Source organism: Gallinula chloropus (genome assembly GCF_964237585.1).
Source record: "Gallinula chloropus genome assembly, chromosome: 13".
Classification (NCBI taxonomy): domain Eukaryota; kingdom Metazoa; phylum Chordata; class Aves; order Gruiformes; family Rallidae; genus Gallinula; species Gallinula chloropus.
Genome location: NC_140098.1, coordinates 4,603,697 through 4,620,521, shown reverse-complemented (window position 1 = coordinate 4,620,521; position 16,825 = coordinate 4,603,697). Strand labels below are relative to the sequence as shown.

General features: G+C 39.6%; 1 protein-coding gene across 1 annotated transcript; it reads left to right on the top strand.

Moving 5' to 3' along the window:
• Positions 1 to 523: 523 nt before the first annotated feature.
• Positions 524 to 16,804, top strand: GPATCH1 (G-patch domain containing 1; the record flags this gene model as incomplete). The annotated part of the gene is made up of 20 exons (XM_084270251.1): positions 524 to 605; positions 1,612 to 1,746; positions 2,026 to 2,111; positions 2,378 to 2,538; positions 2,888 to 2,985; positions 3,150 to 3,208; positions 3,545 to 3,790; positions 4,514 to 4,661; positions 5,419 to 5,498; positions 6,521 to 6,725; positions 7,317 to 7,604; positions 9,130 to 9,311; positions 9,590 to 9,717; positions 9,943 to 10,076; positions 10,418 to 10,593; positions 12,674 to 12,878; positions 13,692 to 13,802; positions 14,269 to 14,393; positions 14,908 to 15,056; positions 16,260 to 16,804. The coding sequence occupies 20 exons, from the start codon at positions 524 to 526 to the stop codon at positions 16,279 to 16,281; spliced, it is 2,820 nt and encodes a 939-aa protein (XP_084126377.1). The 3' UTR covers positions 16,282 to 16,804.
• Positions 16,805 to 16,825: the final 21 nt, after the last annotated feature.

Genomic DNA, 16,825 nt, shown 5'->3' with positions numbered 1-16,825 from the left:
AGAAGCCGTGAGGGATTTTACCAAGCGTCGGGGCGCGGAGACTTCGGCACTGACTCCTGCGCACGTTCTTATCAGCTTTTGAAGGGCCGTGGCTAACCAAAACTTGCCGTGTACCCGCCAGCGCCTGTCAGTCGGGTAACCCCGCACCTCCCTCGCTCGCGCTGGGTCAGGGCTGAGTTCGCTTCACCCCCGCCGGTTGCCCTTTCCCAGCGCTGCAGGAGGCGCCGCGCAGCGTTCCGCGCGGGACCCGGGCTCGGAGCGGCGCTTCCCACGCCGCTTCAGGGTTCTGCGGCCGAAGGAGCGGGGCTGGAACGCGCTGCCTGTTCTAACCCCTCACTGGACACCGGTTGTGCCGGAGGGACCCCGCGCGGCCAGAGCGGCCGCCGCTCCCCGCAGGAAATGTCCCCCGGCGACCGAGCGGGCTCCTGCCGCTGAGACCTGCGAGGGACGCCGGGGTGCGCGGCGGCGCCCCGCCTCCCTCACGTGAGGAGCTTTGTCCTACGCGAGCCACCGTCCCGGCAAGATGGCGGCGGCGGCGGAGTCCAGTGACAGCGATGAGGAGGATCTGGTGAGCTATGGGACCGCGCTGCAGCCCCTGCAGGAGGGTAAGGGAGCCCAGGGGGCTCGTCCGCCGCTCCTCGGTACTCCGTCGTGTGTTGTGGTGGGCGCCGGGGAGCAGCGCGGGCCGGGAGACAGCCTGGCGTGGGGCGCCGGCGTGTCTCGGAGGCCCTGCCCGGCCGGCCCAGCCCGGGGCTGCTGTCCGTGTCCTTACGGCCTTGGCTTTGGGAAAGCAGTGGTGTGCGGGCTTAGTGCGGACCTGCCTCCTGCTCCCCAGGGCCGTAGGGCGCTGCCTTGGCGGCCGTGCCGGCCTGCGAGAGGGCAGCCGGCACCGGCTCTGGGCTAGGGGCCACGGGGTGCAGCGGCCTGGGAACGGGAGGCAGGCTTCCCGCGACAGGCGTGCGACAAGGGCCCCAGCACTGCGCGGCTTTGCGGCATCGGGCGTGGGCTGGCGAGCCCCAGGGCTTGTGCCAGTACTGCTCTGGGGGGAGCTGGGGGCCTGTCTGTCTCTTTCTTTCAGAGGAAAATAGTTACAGTGCACATACAGCTAGTCACATGGGTGCAGTTATACTGATGTGAGTGTCCTGCCCTTCTGTTTGTGACACAGACTCACCATTGTCCAGGGGCTTCTGCTCAGCTGTGGCTAACGAGTTTGTGCCACTTAATTCACAGAAATAGTGAAGAAGGTGCAAAAAAAAGTTTATAGCTTTTGTGGGTTTGTTTCAGCTCTAGATACTTCTTCTGTGGTGTAATTTCTCCAAACGGTTGCTTAGGTGATGAAGCGTCGTGCGTACTTGACAACTAAAAGTGTTCTTTCACAGAATTTAGGATTCCTGTTTGAACACCACGTGCTTTTAACTTCAGCAGTGTCCAGTGACAGTGTCTTATTTAAAGCAGGGTGGGAATAAACCCAAATTGCTGATGCTTCCCCTTTCAGAGTGGCTACTCTTTGGTCCAGTTGTTAATTATAAGGAAGAAATGGTGTCTGGAGGAAGTGGAGAGTCCGTTCTTTATCTGATGTTGTGTCTTAATTTCTGATTTATTTGACTGTAGGTGAACGAATTAAAAAGCCAGTTCCTCTTCAAGAGCAGACTGTTAAAGATGCAAAGGGACGATATCAGCGTTTCCATGGAGCATTTACTGGTGGTTTCTCTGCTGGTTATTTTAATACTGTTGGCACAAAGGAAGGTTAGATACTTTTTTGTCTTCTGGGAAATTTTAATTGGTTACTGTAATTTAATGTTAGTGAAAAAAAATTAACTGTTGGTAAGTGTTATTTTTTTCCTGCTGTTCATTATACAGTAGGTAGCTGAAACAGTATCGTTAAAGATATTTCCCCTTGAGTTTTTGGACTGTGGTTTTATTGATATTCCCATGATATCTCCTTAAGGTAGAAGTGTTTAACTTGTTTTCAAATATTATGTTGCAGTTCATGGTATCTTACTTAGATAGTTACTTTCTTTAAAGGATGGACTCCTTCAGCTTTTGTATCATCACGGCAGAAGAGAGCAGACAGGACTGTTCTTGGACCAGAAGACTTCATGGATGAAGAGGTAAATTTAGAAAGGAATACAATTATTTTGGAAGTAGTTGCCATGACAGCAGGTTTTTCAGATGGTGAATACTTGTACAGAGCTTAAGTAGTAAAAATTGAAGTAACTTTAAAATTGTTATACTGCTGGGTCCTATGGAGTGTTTCGTAGATTCACTTAGGAAGCTCCTGTAATCACAGTATGAAGGATAACCCCAGAAGTACCATTACAGTAAGTAAATGTTTGATGTAAACAATATTTTCAATGTTCATTTTTCCATTTTCCAGGATCTTAGTGAATTTGGGATAGCACCAAAAGATATTACAACCACAGATGATTTTGCATCCAAAGCTAAAGACAGAATAAAAGAGAAAGCTAGACAGATTGCAGGAGTAGTTGCTGCCATTCCAGGAACCACAGCATTTGATGACTTAATAGGACCATCAAAGTAAGTATGTTTAAATAAAAGTTAACCAAACAATTCCTTTCACTTTGAAGAATTGTATTGGTTAGAAAAGCAGTGTTTGATCATTTTAACCCTTGCAAAAGACTGGAAGATCTGCAGTTTTACACTTTTTGAAAGTAGTACTGAATTTTTGATTGGTATGTGCAGACTTGTACTGGGCAAGCATTGATGAACTAGGATGTAGCGTATATGCAGATGTTGATACATTCAGGTTGGGTTTTAAAGTGGGCTATAGGAACATAATTTTGAATTATAAGTTTATATGTTATTTCTCAAGAAATATTAAAAATGTGGCTTGAGGTAATTTTTTTTCTCCCTTTTGTTTTCTTAGAATAACAATTGGTGTTGAACTGTTACGAAAAATGGGCTGGAAAGAAGGACAAGGAATTGGGCCGCGAGTCAAAAGAAAGCCATGCAGGCAGAAACCTGGTAAGCTCAGTGAAGTTCCTGAACTCATTAATAGAAAGTTAACATTCGTAGACTGATGAGAAAGTTAATTTTAAAGCCTCTTTTTTAGTTGGTCTGCTGGTTTAATCTTGGAGAAATGTAATAAAGAACTGTAATTTAATATAGTGCTGCTCTGTCTCTTACAGACCCTGGAGTGAAAGTATATGGTTGTGCCTTACCGCCTGGGCTATCTGAGGGTTCTGAGGTACTGAACAGGCAAAAGTTGTTTGTTGACTTATGTAAGAATGTGCTGATGCACTTTTTAAATAAGCCTGATGATGTCTTGGAAGAACATGTTAAAATACTGTTCCAAGTTTTGTTAAAAGTATTCATAAAAGTTCACTCTGTTTATTTGGAAGAAAGGATTTAATGTAAATAAATTTATTCATTTGCTATCTAAGCAGATATAGTTCATAAACATTTTCATATATAAATTAGGAAATGCAAACCTGCCTAGTCTCATGTTAACTAAACATTGTAAAAGGTCAAGATACAAAACTTTTAGTTACATTTGCGCTGTTACAATTCTGTTCTGTGCAAGGATGAAGAGGATGAGTACCAGCCAGAGAATGTGACATTTGCACCAAAAGATGTAATACCCATAGATTTGACTCCAAAAGAGAATGTCCATGGACTTGGCTATAAGGGTTTGGATCCCTCACAAGCTTTGTTTGGTGCATCTGGAAGAGAGCACCTCAATCTTTTCACAGGTGGTTCTGAAGACACAAGCAATTTACTTGGTGAACTGAGACACAGTAAAGGAAGAAAACTAGGTATTACTGGTCAGGTAAGGGCTTTTTTTAATATGCTTTATTATTAGTTCAGTAATATTTTTTTTTTTTTCATTGTGGAAGTCACCTAGTTGTTGTAGGGTTATTGTAAGAAATCTTTAATGGGGTTTGAGAACAGGATTTTGTGGGATTTTGACTTAATATGAAGATTTGGGCAAATATTTAGACCTCTCAAATGCCTTTACTTGTTGATATCGCTAAACCAAACTATAAAATAGCACAATCTGAGCAGTATCAACTGAATCCTTTTGTAAATGCTGAATCTGTCAACTAGAAAGATTTTGCTTCCCTCCATGTATTTGTAGTTCTTATGTAGAAACACTGTCAATTTATATTTCTGTGACTTCTTTAAATTTCATGCTGACTTACATTTTTTCCTTTTGAGAACTCAATCTGCTCTTAGATTGTAAATGTTACCTCATGGTAGATAATACGCTGCTGTCCTTGCCCTGTACAGGCCAAACTCACTGTCCTTCCCTGCCAAGAAAGTGGAATATATTTGAGTGTGTGTTTGGTGGGTTGATCAAGTTGGTTTTGTTTTGTTTCTTTTTCACTATTTGGTAGTACTGGTTTTTGTGAAGCTGCATGTTTTTTCTGAGTGTATGTATAGATTTCTATATATGTTTACTGTACTGTAGACATGTAGGTATGCTCTGACATGGGACTTAACACTACTATTTTTACAGTTTTTAATTGTCTTTATTTAACATACTTTTTAGGCTTTTGGTGTTGGAGCTTTAGAGGAGGAAGATGATGACATTTATGCCACTGAAACACTGTCAAAATATGATACAGTTCTAAAAGATGAGGAACCTGGAGATGGCTTATATGGCTGGACAGCACCTAAGCAGTATAAATCCACAAAGAGTAAGACCTGTAGTTCTATCTAAAGAGCTAGTGTAATTTGGGTTTTGGGGGAAAATGGCATAAGTGTGGTAAATCATTTTCAGTGGACTCTTCTAGCCGTGATATCTGAAACCTCATCTAGTCTTCTTTCTAAATTCAAGTCTTCAAATCTGGAAATAATTTCCAAAGTCCTTCACAGATCCCAGTGTAGATTAAACCTCCAAATTAATTTTTAAAAGGACAACATATGCTGCTTTGTGAGAGACAGCATTCAATTTCACTGAAGGAAAAGAACTATTTGAACCATGGCTACAAAATATGAGCCAAGACTTGCAAAGAGTTTGGGTTTTTGATTTTTGGGGGTTTTTCTTTTAATAGATACTGTATTTTCAAATAACATTTTAAAATTTTGTCTTGATACTATTTTTAGTGCAACTTTTACGTGTGTGAAATACCACAGTTATTTCTAGAGTTTCTGTTGATGTTAATTGTACACAATTAATAGCACTGATGGTGTTTGCTATGCACAGTAATGATGCCGTTGCCTCGCCATTAGCCGTGCTCATTTTACAGCAGTTGAAAGACTGGTAGTAGTTCTTGAATATAGAACACTAATCCAGATTCAGAGCCCTTAATTTTAAATGAAAGTCATTGAAGACAAAGAACTTCAGTTGTGCTCCATAAAATACACTGTAGAATGGAAAATATTCAAGAAAAAACCCTTTTTGCCAAACGTGCGCATTTTACGTACTGACCAACTCTGTGGTGGTTTTTGTAGGGTCTGAAAGAGAAGTTAAATACATAGGCAAAATCTTGGATGGTTTTTCCTTGGCTTCAAAGTCATCAACTCCAAGCAAGGTAAGCAGATACTGGTATTTTTATATTAAGATTAACATCAGAAGCTGACATGTAAGCTGTATGGACTTTACTGTAGCTCAATGGTTTTTATGTTCTTAGAAATAAAAGTTCTGATCAGCAGTGATGAATGCTGAGTGAGCAAAATTATAGCACTGGAGGCTATTCAATACAAACATCAAATTTTTCAGATTACTGGCAGAATTTAAACTTTGTCTGTTTACTGGCTTTTGAGCAAATGAATTCCTGCTGTCCACTGTCATTTGGTGTAAAGTTGGGCTAATGGTTTGATTTAATTTTGAAATAAAGAAAAAAGTACATATTTTGCTTCTAGATTTTTCAGGGGTAAATACTGAGTTTTCTGTAAAAATCAGGCTCCATGCTTTATCCACTCACTGTTTTGGTGACAGGTTAATTTGTTAGCCTGCTTCTCAAGTTTGCATCATTTGTCCCATATATATTTGTATAAACTAGAATAACAAAAATAGTGTGACATGGTCCTTTTTCTAATGATGAAAAAGGAAGAACACTTGTGTCATGTAAAATTACATTGTATAGGAGGCACAGGGATAACATTTGAAGTATCATCTTCAATGAAGAACAAGAGGGAAAAGGACTTTGGAAGGCATTGAAATACTGTAAGCACAGAAGAACTCAATACTCTGGTTAATTGATTAGATCATGTGACTTCTGTTTAAAAAAACCCATAGAACTTACTAAGCAATACCAAGAACATACGTTCAAAATTGATGCATAGTAAGACTTGTTAATTTATATGCATTGCATATCTTCCTAGTTTTCACAATCATTATATATTAATAATACAGGTAATTTTTGCCAAAGTTTGTATTATGCTACTTGCTGACTAGGTCTAAAGGAATCAGTAGCTTGTAGTATCTGTCTCTACTACTAACATGCAAGTGAGGAATTTTTAGATTGAGGTGACTTTTCCTGAAACACGTTTCTAAGTGTTACAGTTGTACCTCTCCCTCACTGGATTTTTGTTTTGTCTTCCCCCCACCAAGATTTATCGAGCACCTGACCTGCCACGAAATTACAGACCGGTCCATTACTTCCGGCCTGTGCTGGCAGCTGGGACTGAGAATGCCCATCTACAGAAGACACTGGAGCAATCAACAGGAAAGCTTCAGAGTGACTCAGCGCAGCAGAGCAGGCATGCCTTGAACGCAGCTCAGAGGAGGGAACGACTAGGAGAGACTGGTCTAAAAGGTATTGATATATATGACCACAACTTGCTTGTATTTCAAGTCCCCTGTTTGCTTGTAGAATGCTAAAATTTGGTCTGGCCTTGAAAAATGTTTCCTAATACAAAATGTACTAAATCTACTTGGATCAGCTGGAATACTTTGTCACTGTTTGCTTTCATCTCAACAGATGAATTGTTTACTTATCTCCTTGAGTTCTCACTTAAATCCTTTAAAGAAGAAAAGGTGGTGTAGGATTGTGTTTTGTTGATGAATTATGAGTATAGTAGGTTACGAGGTTTTTTGTTTTTCTGTGTAAAAATGAGATTTCACTGAAATACATGCAAATTCACTAAAAAGGTAGTTTGTAAATGTGGTTTGCATTTATATCTAAAATAAGAGTTTACCAATTAATATGTCAATATGTAGTAAATAGCGTAAAAGATGCACTAGTGGCTAATTTTTTATCTGCTCTGTTTATAGATGCTTAAGAGCATTTCCTATGAATGTATATGCATAGTGGTAGACTTTCTTTTTTTCATCCACTAAAGTGGCAGAAACAGTTGTTGTAATTTTTCATTTCTCCTCATCTCCTACTGCTTTTCTTTGGTTCTAGGTCCAGCTCCTTCTGTTTTAGAGTATTTGTCCGAGAAAGACAGAGAAAGACTCAAACAAGTCAAACAAGCATCTGAACAACAAATGAAAGCAAAAACGTTGCCTCAGCAGTCACAAAATAGCAGATTCCAGCCGGCCTCACCAGATGATGCTTCTCACAAATGGCAGATGTTGTTGGGGGGGCAGTTAGCAAATGCTGGAACTAGTGACTTCAAACCATTTGCCAAAAATCCAGAAAAACAAAAAAGATACGAAAATTTTGTGAAAAGCCTTAAACAGGGAGAAAAAGGTAACTTAATTATCAACATTGTAATTCTTCTCTGAGATTTTTTCCCACTTTTTCTCCCCCATTGCATTTTATGTTCATTATGAATTCCACAGCATTTCTTCCTCTACTTCTTTGTAGCACCAATATTAAAATAAATTTTTACTGATACTTACTTACGTTGACTTCAGGAAAACTGCTTAGTAATGTAAGTGTAGGCAAGATTAGATTTTATGCATGCCTTTATGCTGTAGCAGAAGTGAGGCTCTCTGTGATGTTCTATTTAATCACCTGTATTTTGGGGTTTCCTGTCTTTTAATCTAGCAAAGTAGACTTCAGCTTTGGCCGATACCATAAACCATACATGGAAGAAACGTTTTCATTTGTTTCTGTTTGAGGAGTAAAATTAACAGATCCTATAGAGGCAGAAAGATTATTTTGTCACAGGAGAACAGCAGTTTTTTTGCCTTTCCCCACACAAGACAGGAAAAAATCAAATGAAAACCCATGCCACTTCCAGAAGGTATATGGACAAAAGTTGTTCACACTTGTCAAAGCTTGTTCCATGTCCTTTGACATGAACATTGTCAGTTATGTTCTTCACAGAAAATTTGTGGCTGTAAAATTATAGCATACATGAGGACCACTTACTCAAAACAAAAAACCTTAAACAACCCCCTTCATCTCCTTTTTTTGTGGGGGTTTGTGTTTTTTTTGTTTTGGGTTTGGTGGTTGGTTTTTTTTTTTTTTTCAGATAAGAAACCTGCTTTTGTTAGTTTAGGGGTTTTTTTAACTACTATTTTTCACTGTATGAAAAAAAGGTTTTCTGTTCAGTAACCGGGTCTGGGACAGAGTACTTCAGCTTTGAACCTGTAGCTCCTCTGTCAAGGACTGGCATTTTCAGTGTGTAAAACTGAATATCCTCTTAGGATAGTAGTGCTGCCTTAGCCATAACAGTGAAAATGCAGAAATATTTAAATAACTTGAACGATTAAGATTCTGTTTGTAAGAGTGTCTTTCTTTTGCTGGTGTTAACTTCCTACTCTTTATGGGAGCAAATGTTGCTTTAAACAGGGTCTGTATTGTTTACTCAAACCTCTGTCCAAATTCTGTATTTGAGTGGCACTTTATGTACCAGGCCCTTGAAGTTACCAAAGCCTGCCCAGGCTTACTCACTGCTTAACTTTTTTTGTTCTGTGTTTTAGTTCTGTGACAAAGCTTTGGTTTGTACTATTTGTTTTAAAACACCTATTAAATATGTAAAGTATTTTGAACATTCATTAGAGGGCAATGAGTAAAGAGTCAGCATTACAAGTACAACTGTTTAACATAACTATCTTGCATTTAATAACTGCTATCATCCTTGCTATCTTGAAAAATTACCTCTGATTATCAAGAAATAACACAGTTGAGATTACTACTGTTGTTAATATAAATATGCATTAAGTACTAGCAAGGATGTTTGCTTATTATCTTATTTTTTGCCTGAAAAGGGTCACACCTAAGTAAGCTGTAATCTCTTGCTAAGCATTTCTCTCCTATCTTGTAGTAGATACACTGGAGCGTTACTTAGACCCAAGTATGACAGAATGGGAGCGAGGAAGGGAACAGGAGGAGTTCTTCCGTGCGGCAATGTTGTACAAATCCTCCAGTTCAACGCTGGCGTCCAGGTTTACCCGGGCCAAATACGAAGATGATGTTGACAAAGTTGAAGTTCCTCGGGACCAAGAGGTATATGCTGTTTGCTCTCTCTTAATACATTGGACATACAGTTGCTGCCTGTACTCTGACTTTCAAAACTCTTTTCCTTAAAGCTCTTCTGTAGATGTAATGTCAATATGCCTTGCCCTTCTCTTTAGCAAAGTTTTGGCAACACTGCACACAAAGCAGCGATTTGTTAAACTGAATTTAAATATTTGTTTCTCTTCTGTTCTTAAATCTTACAAGTAGTATAGTCAGTTTAATAAGTTGTTACTTACTTATCAGTTATAAATGTTTGCCTTTTTCAGAATGATGTTGATGATAAGGAAACTGCAGTGAAGATGAAGATGTTTGGCAAACTCACAAGAGACAAGTTTGAATGGCATCCTGAAAAGCTGTTGTGTAGAAGATTTAATGTTCCTGATCCATATCCTGAGTAAGATGATTGATAATGATATTTTTAACACTTGTTGAAAATGCTGACTTTTTTATGCTTATGGAAAATCTGGTTTGATATTTTCGTATTGTGTCACAATAGATTGAATATGGAATGGTGTAGTGTTTCTATTTGCCTCATTAAACCTGGTGACCTCTGTTAAGACAGTATGTGATTTAAAGACTACTCTGGGTTTTTCATCTTTCATCTCTTACTTCCATCTAGTTCTTCCATTGTTGGGTTGCCAAAAGTGAAACGAGACAAGTATTCTGTGTTTAATTTCTTAACTCTGCCTGAACCCACCACATCTGTAACTCAAGCAACTAATGAAAAAATCCAACAGAGTAATAGTTCCAACAGTAAGTTTGTTGCTACTTTATTCATTTAGGTATAAATGAGATACTATTATAGAACAACTGTATTTTTGTCATGGAGATCTTAGCCACCTGTTTTGGTTTCTTTTAAATTAAAAAAATACCCAAACAAACTAAGAAATGGAACAGTGATACAAAAACTGAAGTCAGTGATATTATGCTAATTTTTTTCATCTAAAAGACTTGCATAGGTATGGTATTCACTAGAAAGATTTGAAAAATGCCAAACTACTGAAAAACAAGGTAATTAAAAATCATGTAAGTCTTGAAATGCAGGATAATTTGGCATGCAACTGATTTGAGTATCTGTGATTTTTTTTTTTTAGAACCAAAGAAACCATCAAGATGGGATATGTCAGATAAAGAGAAGGAGAAAAAAGATTCTATCAGTGAATTCATTAGTCTTGCTAGATCAAAAGTTGATCAGCAGCAGCAACAGCAGCAATCAGTACCAGCAACACAAGAATGTGGAACTGGGCCAAGTGAAACACTTCCTACTGAGGTGAGTTTGCAATCATGTTTGAACTTACAGGTGATTAACTGTACACCATCACAACCCTGAAATAAAATTGGGTAAGACATGAATTGATTCAATACAGATCAGTTTGCAGAAGAGCCGACTCAGGATATGCAAAGAGGAGATTGTTCTGTGGAGAGTCTTGGAAGTTACAGTTCCAAGATGTAAAACATGTATGGTGTACAAGGACAGCAAGAGCAACTATACTTGAAGTAGCAGCTTGAGATAAAATGCAAGATCAGTGGTCTGGGAGTTAAATTCAGTCCCTTACCCCCGCTTTGCTAACAGACAGAGGGGTAGAGGGGGTGGTGGTTTCTGCTTTCAATGAATAAGGGTGCATACTTTAGGGAGAAAGGCAGTGTTTTCCTTTTGCTTAATTTTAGTAGTATATAACTGAAGTTTCAATTAGCATTTTTACTGTCCTGAGGTCTCTTTCTGGTTGTCTGCGTAGTACTGCCCTTTACAGGACATTGACTTAGTGTCCTGGTTTAGCCCTGGCTGGCTGCCAGACGTCCACCAAATTCAGTCTATTACTCCCCTTCTTAGTTGGACAGGGGAGAAATTATATATTAAGAAGCTCAGGAATCAAAATAAGGACAGGAAGAGATCACTGTCATCGACGTGGGCAAAACAGACTCAACACAAAGTGAAGAAAAGAAAAACTACTCTACTTTATTACACTACAAAGAACAGTGAAGAAACCGGAGCTGAGAGCACGACCAGATCTTAAAACAAACGTACCCAGATCTTAAAATACTTTCCCCCCACCATTCCCTTCTTAGCAGACTTTAGTCAGGATTTTGCTCCCTTCTTCCCCCTCGCTCGCAGTACAGGGGGGCAGGGACTGGGGAAGATGGGGTTCTCGGTAGCACCTTCCCCCCACCCCTCCATTCTAATCAGACTTCCCTTTGACCATGATCTTGCTCCCTTCTTGCCCCTGCTGCAGTACAGGGGGGCAGGGACTGGGAAAAAATGGGGTTCTCGGTTACTTCTTCATGAGCTGTTTTCCTTTTCCAGATCTTAAGACACCTCTAATCTCCCTCCCCGCTCCCTTCTTAGCGGACTTCACTCTAGTCATGATTTCACTCCCTTCTTCCCCCTGCTCACAGCAGAGGGGGGCAGGGACTGGGAGATGGGGGCTGTGCTCAGTCCCTTGCAAGTTGGTTTCCCTTTCGGCTTGGGTGGGGGGGGGTAGGGGGGAGGGGGGCATTCATTCCACACCTTCCCCCTGCTGCACCATAGGGTCTCACCCACAGGAGACAGTCCTCCACAAACTTCTCCAACATGAATCCTTTCCCCAGGGCTTTATCTATTCACCAGCAGCCCTGGCGTTGGGTCACTGCTCTGGTGGGCAGTCATAAATCACAGTGTCTCTCAGTCCCAGTCCTCTGTGGGGTCACCAGCCTCCCCCAGCAAACCTGCTCTGGTGCAAATCTCTCTCTCACTCATCTCTGCGTCTCTGTTTCTCCTCATGGCTGCAAGTGCTGGTGGGGTTTGTTCCAGTGTAGGGTCACAGCGTCTCCTCTATGTCTCCACCTGCTCCATCCAGCCTGGAGCCCCTCCACAGGCTGCAGGTGGGGTCTCAGCCTTTTCCATGGGTTTCTCCACGGGCTGCAGGGGCATCTTTCTCTCCAGCACCTGGGGTGCCTCCTCCCCGGCCCTATCCCGGCCTTGGTGTCTGCAGCTCGTTACATCTTCTCGCTCCTTCTCTGGTGGCAAAATGCAGCTGCTGCCGGGTTGTTTTCTCCTCTGTGTGATTCTCAGAGGCGCTCGACTGTCTCTCGGGCCATGACTTTGGCCTTGAATCGCTCGTTGATAGTTTAGGCTGGCAGAAAACTCTAACTGCTGCTTAAAGAAACCGTCTCAGCAGCACAGCCTCACAAAACTGCAACACTTAGTTTTAGCAGAGCTTTACTCTAGCAGTTCCAAAGACCATACATTTCACAGCTATTATTTGAGTGTTTTTATAAACACATGTCCACATGTCTGAAGCTCTTACTTACCAGATAGAGATTGTTAGTTTCTTTAGTGTTCAAATAAGGTTTGTTGTCCTGCTGTTTTGCAGGTAGCTAATGAAGACAAGGAGCAGGAAGAAGAAAGCAGACCATCCATGGACTTATTTAAGGCCATCTTTGTGAGTTCCTCAGATGAAAAATCATCATCCTCTGAAGAAGAGAGTGATGAGGAACAGCAACCAACTACTTCAGTAATAGATTCAGAAACCACCAAGCAAGTTGATCTACCAGACAGTTCTTCATCTAATGTACAAGGTAGTACTTAATAGATGTTCATTTTTATTAATACCTTGTAATAGCTTAATTTATGACTCAGATATTCCAGGACTGCGAGGACAGTGCTATGCTCTTGTGCAGATCATCTGGGCTGGAGCTGGGTAGGTAGAAAATGTGACTAGTACAACACTGAATAAGACCTTGCCTGTTAGAGTGTTATTTACGTTGCCTTGTGCAGATTTTACAAGCAAGCTGCCTTATGGAATATGCTTGTGAAACAGTGAGGGGGAACAAACTATCTAATGTTAGAGCATATTTCACTGTGAAGTACAGGGAAACTTTTATACCAATCTTTTACTCCACTTCTTAGTGAATTTTACTGTGAGCTATAAAAATTCCCCCATTTTGAGGATGTCATTAAATTATCAAAATGTATGATATACTTGGCTTGCGGTGGAAATAGTGTATTCACTTCCTGTTCATTCTGTACATCTGACTTTTAGTGTGTATTAGGTTGATACATCTTGTGGAGTCTTTTATTCATCCTAAGTAGTGGAAAAGTAATAGTGTGCTACTAAATTAAAGGAAACACGTAAACTAATATTAATTTAATTAGCAATTATCTAGTGTAAAAGGTCAAATTTATGTGTTTTTTCTTAAATTAAAAAAGCTGTATGTTGACATGTTTCAGAATGTCAAATGCCCAGTTGGCCAAAGCAGTCCACCGACATAGATTTTGATCAGGTTTTTTCCTTACAGGTTTTTAGAAAGCCTCCTTTAACTTTCTTCAGCATGTCTTAGAAAAAGTGTTACCTTTTCTTTCAAATAAAGAGGTTTTTTGTTTTTTCATAGAGAATGCAGCTGCTACGACTGATCCTGGTGTTTCTTCAGTGCCTGCTTTAAAGCAAGAACTGGATGCAGCAGAGGAATTTGGACCAAAGTTGCCTCCAGCATTTTCTTCCGGTAGGTTCTGTAAACATAAGTGTGTAAATTGTGCACATTGAAATTGTGCATATAAGATATATTTTTATTTAAAAACAACTTCTGAATAGATACTTCTTAAATGTCTGTGTTATGTCAAACTTGGAGCAACAAATGTTCTGATACTGTGCTATGATTCAGTAGAAGGAACCTCTTTCTACCAATTTTATTGTAGCTCTCTTGAGGCAATGTTAAAAAATTGTAGTGAAAATACAGGGCCAGCCTTGCAAATTCTTTTAATAAGAGATTGCAAAGGCATTAGTTACAATAGGGAGGTTGTGGTTAGAAGTTTTAGACATTTCATTTCCATTTAACAGCTTAGATTTGGGTTTTTTTTCAAGCTAACCTCTTAGATTAAAAGTAATAAAGAATTTAACAATAAGTTTACCCTTTTCTGATCATGGGTTTGTTTTGGGTTTTTTTTCTCCCACCTTGCTTTGTGCTCTAGGCCCTACTTGGCAACAAGAACCGGTGATGCCAACAACTTTTCCTGGGCCTAGTAAGAAAGAAAAACATAGAAAGAACAGAGAGAAACACAAGACTAAGAGAGAACACAAACGCAAAAAGGAAAAGGTATTGAATTTAAATAAACAGTTTATTGATTCTTTCATCTGCCAGTCAAGTTTTTTCATTTATGCTGAGTTCCAGAAAATAAATATACTGAGACTAGAACTTAAGCAACTGAATGTCTGAGTTTTGAAACCTGAACTTCAGAACAGAAAATTACTCAACTAGGGTGCTGCTTTTTTCCACGTATATGCAATGTGGCTACAGATGTAATATGTGTAGTTTAAGGTCTACTGAAGATGTCAGGCATATTCTGAGACCTGCATGTAATTCATAGCTTGTATACAAATAGTAATAAGGAAATTTCTGGGTTGGGGGTGGTTGGGTGCTTGGGGTGAAATGGGTGATTTTAGTACATTTTTTTAAACTCAGTCTGAGTAGTAGCAGAGTCACTGTTAAGTGTGGGGTTTTTTTCATTTAAGCTTGGAGTTTACACTAAAATCAACTTTTTGCTGATGTTGCCTTTCAGAAAACCACAAGGCTTTCACGATGAAATAAGGGATTATTTCTCTTTTTACAGAAAAAGAAACATAAGAAACAGAAAAACAAAGGAAAACACAAGAATAAAAAATCAGAAAAAGACAGCAGCAGCTCAGACACTGAAGACAGCAGTGACAGCCATAGTGATTTAGATACCACAGGCTTGTCGCCCAAAGAACTTCTAAGAAGGTAAACAGAAGGGTTCCTTAAGCATTTGCAAATTTTGCTCTGGACAACCAAACCTCAGTTTATGAGTTATCATTCTAGTGAATTTATTTGCAGGAAATATGGATCAGCCAGTCTTGTTTGAATATAAAATACTGCTCAGGCTTTTTAATAAAGCAAGGGAAGATTGCAGGTAATAGGTATCTTGGGCTAGAGGGTAAATAATTTTAGGATAGAAGCCTCTTAAGGTAAAGGGTACTAAATACACAACTCCGCTAGTTAATGGAGTTTATAAAGATGACTGTATTTCTGGAAGGTATTTTGAATGGGCATTAAAAATTGAGCATGTGCAGGTTAAGATTCATATTTCCATTACTCTGCTTCTCCTTATTTGGAAACATGGGAAGTGACATTGTCTGCTTCAGAACGTTTTGAGTCTGCTTTGGTTTATGCATAATTAGCGAAAGGTCTGATTCAAATAGATCTGTTGTGCCACACTGACAATTAAGATGATTCTGTGCTTGAGGAAGGAGCAGTGAAGCAAGCAGAACAATGCTTGAGTCATGTACATGTCTGCTAAATTTAGACTGTGCTGTTACAGTTTATAAAATTGAGACTTCAACATAGTGCCAACAGAAACGTGAAAATTGAAGAAGAACCGTTTGCAATTTCAGTTTTCTCACACACTTGAAGTACAGACAACAGTAACTGTCTCGTTCAGATCATAGTCAACTTCAAGCATACCCTTGTGGAACAGTTATTGTGTTGACTTCTGTTTAGCATTTACTAGCTGAAGGAGAGGTCTCAACATACGTCAGATATTACAACCAGCTGGCTTAATGGCAGAACGATTGGGGTTTCAGTGGTTACAGGAAGGGGTTTTATACCAAGGGAAAGGTTGGCATTGCAAAGGACTCCATTCCTTTGGAAGTGAGCATTGTTTAGGTATCAGGGTTTTCTTATTAAAAAGGAAACTACTCCTTTGATTTCTGAATAGCTAAAATAGGGTTTTATGCATTTTCACAAAATAGATTTCTTTGTACAAGCTGTTATTTTGGAAGTCTTCACATTTGCATGTCCCTCTTTATATCACTGAGAAGATGTTTTTATCTCACATTACTCAGATCTTTCTCTTTAGGTTTAAGAAACTGCTCAAGTAATTAAATGTTCTTAATGTTGCATGTTACTATTCTGTCTGACCTCTTTCTTTTTCTTTCCCCCTTTTAGATTAAAACAACTTCAGTATTGAAGAGAGAGCTTGCTTTCTTCAGTGCTGTGTGACTTTTGATCTCAAATTTTTGATCTCCTCTGTGACGGTAGATCAATCGTGTACTTTGAAGCATTGTAGATACTGTATTCATATTGAATTTGTTAGAAAGTAAACGTGCATATGTTTATTTTGTGATGCTTTGTACATTCAGAATGTATGGATTATGGAATCTTGAAAGGACCCCTCTCTGGCCAGCATAATCTGAAATACTGCAGGTTCTGATTTAAGTAACATGAAACAAGATATTTTAATAAACTAAGTCTTGAAAATATTTTTCAGTGGTAAGTCATTGCTTGGGACCTCTAAAAAGATAAAATTTTGGTCTGAATTAAGTTAAAAACTAATGCAATATAAAAGTTTTATTGGCTGCAAGTATTTTTAATGAGTCTAATGCAGAATTTCCCATTGTGTTTTGCAGTGTCTGGCTGTACGTGGAGTTACTTTCACATCTCTAAATGGTATATAGCATTTACCATAGCCATTTTAAGCTAATTAAGGCTAATGCACTAAAAGATTAGCTCCA